At 48.3% G+C, this 3,229-nt stretch overlaps 1 protein-coding gene across 1 annotated transcript; it reads left to right on the top strand.

The window, feature by feature from the left end:
• The first annotated feature begins 461 nt into the window (after positions 1 to 461).
• On the top strand, positions 462 to 2,717 carry LOC100191278 (cupin, RmlC-type). The gene is made up of 5 exons (NM_001136712.1): positions 462 to 934; positions 1,552 to 1,670; positions 1,761 to 1,926; positions 2,019 to 2,225; positions 2,314 to 2,717. Exons 1-5 carry the CDS (start codon positions 685 to 687, stop codon positions 2,400 to 2,402), a joined length of 831 nt encoding a protein of 276 aa, NP_001130184.1. The 5' UTR covers positions 462 to 684; the 3' UTR covers positions 2,403 to 2,717.
• Positions 2,718 to 3,229: the final 512 nt, after the last annotated feature.

Genomic DNA, 3,229 nt, shown 5'->3' with positions numbered 1-3,229 from the left:
AGGGCATTCTTGTCTTCCTTATACAAAAGAATACTATTAACACTCAAATAATCTGGGTAAACAAACAGGACTACTCAGATTATATAATCCAAATTATATAATCCAGATTATATAATCCTCCAAAAATAATCCAGATTATATAATCCATGGGGGTAAACAAACAGGCCCTTAGTCGATTGCAATTTTCTTTGTTAGCGGTAGGAAAGAGTACTCCTGTTTGTACAGTCAGCAGGGCGGAGAAAGAGAGAGAGAGAGTCGCACGTGCAGAAATGGATTTTGTGGGGAGAGAGAGAGAAGCGGATTTGCGGGGACAAATAAAGTTAGGAGTATTTAAGGTTGGAAATGGAAATGGAAATGGAAGCGGAAACCGGAACCGGAGGCAGTATGGGATTTGGTGCCCACAGGAAGTGGAGGGAGAGCGGTCTCCGGTCTCGCCTCCTTCCTCCCGTTCCCGTCGCCGCCCCGCTCCCGCCCCTGGTTTTGCCTTGCCTAGCCTTCGTCCGTCTACTACTTGTATGGATGCAAATACCAATCTCCACCTGCACTCTCCCGACTCAGGATTTATACCCACCCCCGTCGGTCGATCCCCTCCCTCCCTCCCGCCGCCGCCGCCGCCGCCCGTAGCCAAGACCAAGATCCCGTCTCGCCCGGCGTCGCACCTGACCTAACCCTGAGCCCTGTGATATGCCGGTTCAGGTCGGAGGCAGCAAGGTGGCGGACCCGAGGCCGGCCAGGGTGGTGGACCTATCGCCCGTAGGCGACAGGTCCCGCGCCTCCTCCAAGAAGAACCGCCGCCGCCACAAGAAGGCCGACGCCGCCTCTTCCATCTCGCCCATGCAGAGGCTCTTCGACACCAGCAGGGAGGTCTTCGCCAACTCCTACCCGGGCTTCGTCCCGCCGCCGGACGCCGTCGCCCGCCTCTCGGGCCTCCTCAGTACGTATCTCCTTTTTGGTCCTTGTGCGATTTGTGTTGATTGAAACCCGCCATGTTTCTCGTGCTTAGGATGTGGAGACAGCGATATTATCCAAGGTTTTTACTGTTGCGTTGCGTGATGAGGACGAGGTTCCGTTTTTGGTATGCATGCTTGTTATCCAAAGCCCCTTGGCCTTCGCTGCCTTTGCTATGCATGTCGCGGCAAGCTCCCCCATCCCATGGCACACTGCAAAGAGCTAGCCAGAGAGTGATATTTTAACCAACACCAACCAACCAACTATATAACTACTGCTGCCCTGCCATGACTGTAGTTTTTCAAGTACACCTGTTTAATTAGAAATACTGTTACATACATACTCTTGTCGTTGTGGGGGAAGGGAACCACGGACCACACTCCGATCCGTGTATCCTGAATCTGCCATTCATCAGTCATGGTCGTCAGGTAGGCATGGGCGACCATGACACAACTCCAACAATGCATGCTGCGTGCTCCTTAACTTGGGCATGGAATGCAAGCATAGCTGCTAATGCTATGCAGCTGACTATCGCATTGCATCCACTGCTTTTCCTGTAAACCTACTAACTAATAATCATCATGGGATGAATTTTCGATGCAGATGAGCTGAAGCCTCGTGACGTCAGGGTTGCCCCAAGCATGTCCGTCTTCAAGCATGCCGATCCTACAAGCCCCCCTCCAGTTACCTATTTGCACTTCTACGGTTCCTCCGAGTTTTCGGTAATTTAGTTTCTCACATCCCGCAAGCCTGCGCCTTTTCGGTAAGGATCTTGCTTGCTCAACCACAACCATTGAACTGTTTCTTTGCAGTTTGGTATCTTCTGTTTACCGAAATCGGCAATTATTCCCCTCCACAACCATCCTGGGATGACAGTGTTTAGCAAGATACTGTTTGGTTCCATGCACCTCAAGTCCTATGATTGGGCTAAAAGTCTGCCGGCGGGTAGCAACGATAATGCACTTGAGAACTCTGATGGTTAGTGAAAATGCTTTTCTTTCTAGTCAAAGTCGTCAACCACTGTAGTGAAAAATGCTTTGTTTCTTATCCCATCCAACAACAACCCACAGGAGCAGGAGCTCGTCTGGCCAAGGTGAACACAGATGCCGTTTTTGACGCTTCATCTGAGACCGTAGTTCTGTACCCTGAAAATGGAGGGAACTTGCACTGCTTTACGGCGCTGACCCCTTGTGCCGTGCTGGATGTGATGGGCCCTCCCTACAACCGTGCTCAAGGAAGGGATTGCGCGTATTACAGCGAATCGCCCTACTCGTGTGGTGAGTTTCTTCTTCTGCCACCGGCCACCAGTGTTTCCTTAACGCTAGGCTGAGGAATAACAATATGTTGTTATATGTGGGGTTTCAGCTGGAGATGCACAATATTCTTGGCTCAAAGAGGTTCACAGCACATTTGAGATGGAAGGCATAAAGATGGAGCCCAACTTCATCGTCTAATAATTAAGCAGGCATGGCATGGCATGTCATCGTAATGCTGCTAGTTTCATGTAGATAATCTCTAGCTGCGGGGGTGTAGTACAACTGGAAGACGGCCAGATGCTCTTTTGACATTCGTTTGCCTTAATTTCATATGCCTCCCTTTATGTATGTTAACAATTCGAATCTTGGGTCATGGTCACTTTTTTTCTGTTTTCCCTGTAGACAGCAGGTGCTACTTTTTGAAGTGATCATGGACCAAATTCTGTGGGTCGTTTGGTTGGTTTTTGTTGAGCAGCAGAACAGTCTTCAACTTTCTGCCTGCCATCGTGTTTCAGTTTCAGGGCCCATGCCTTGTGTTTTCTCTTTGAATGAACAAAGAACTGTCTCTAGCATAGTTATAAATGGATATGGTCCAGGCTTCCAAATCAGGAGCTGTGAGGTGATGGGGACGGACGTAGTTGTGTAGTACGGGGGTCAGGTCAGGTCCGGCCGGACGATGTTCTTCGTTGCAGCGTACTCTCTGTTGGCTGCACCGCATTAGCGCAATGATTCGGTCTGATTTGTCATACTTTTTAACCTACAAATGTTATGCATTAGCAATGGTTTTAGATAAAAAAATATTAACAAATAAAAAAAATTAGAGAAATCTCCGGTGTCAAAACTGGAACTTGCTCGTGTCTACCTCGTTGTCCCCAATTCCGATTTCATCCTTGTCATAGTAAATTCTGAAAGGCACCAAATCGACGATATTTCTGGTCGAACAATTAGTTAATTCATCAACAATATTGCTTAGTATTTTATATTATGCATCCGACCCTAAACCAAGAATTTAACCATACTCTACA

Source organism: Zea mays, chromosome 6 (genome assembly GCF_902167145.1).
Source record: "Zea mays cultivar B73 chromosome 6, Zm-B73-REFERENCE-NAM-5.0, whole genome shotgun sequence".
In the NCBI taxonomy this organism is placed as follows: Eukaryota; Viridiplantae; Streptophyta; class Magnoliopsida; order Poales; family Poaceae; genus Zea; species Zea mays.
This window is presented reverse-complemented; position numbering and strand designations above follow the sequence as displayed.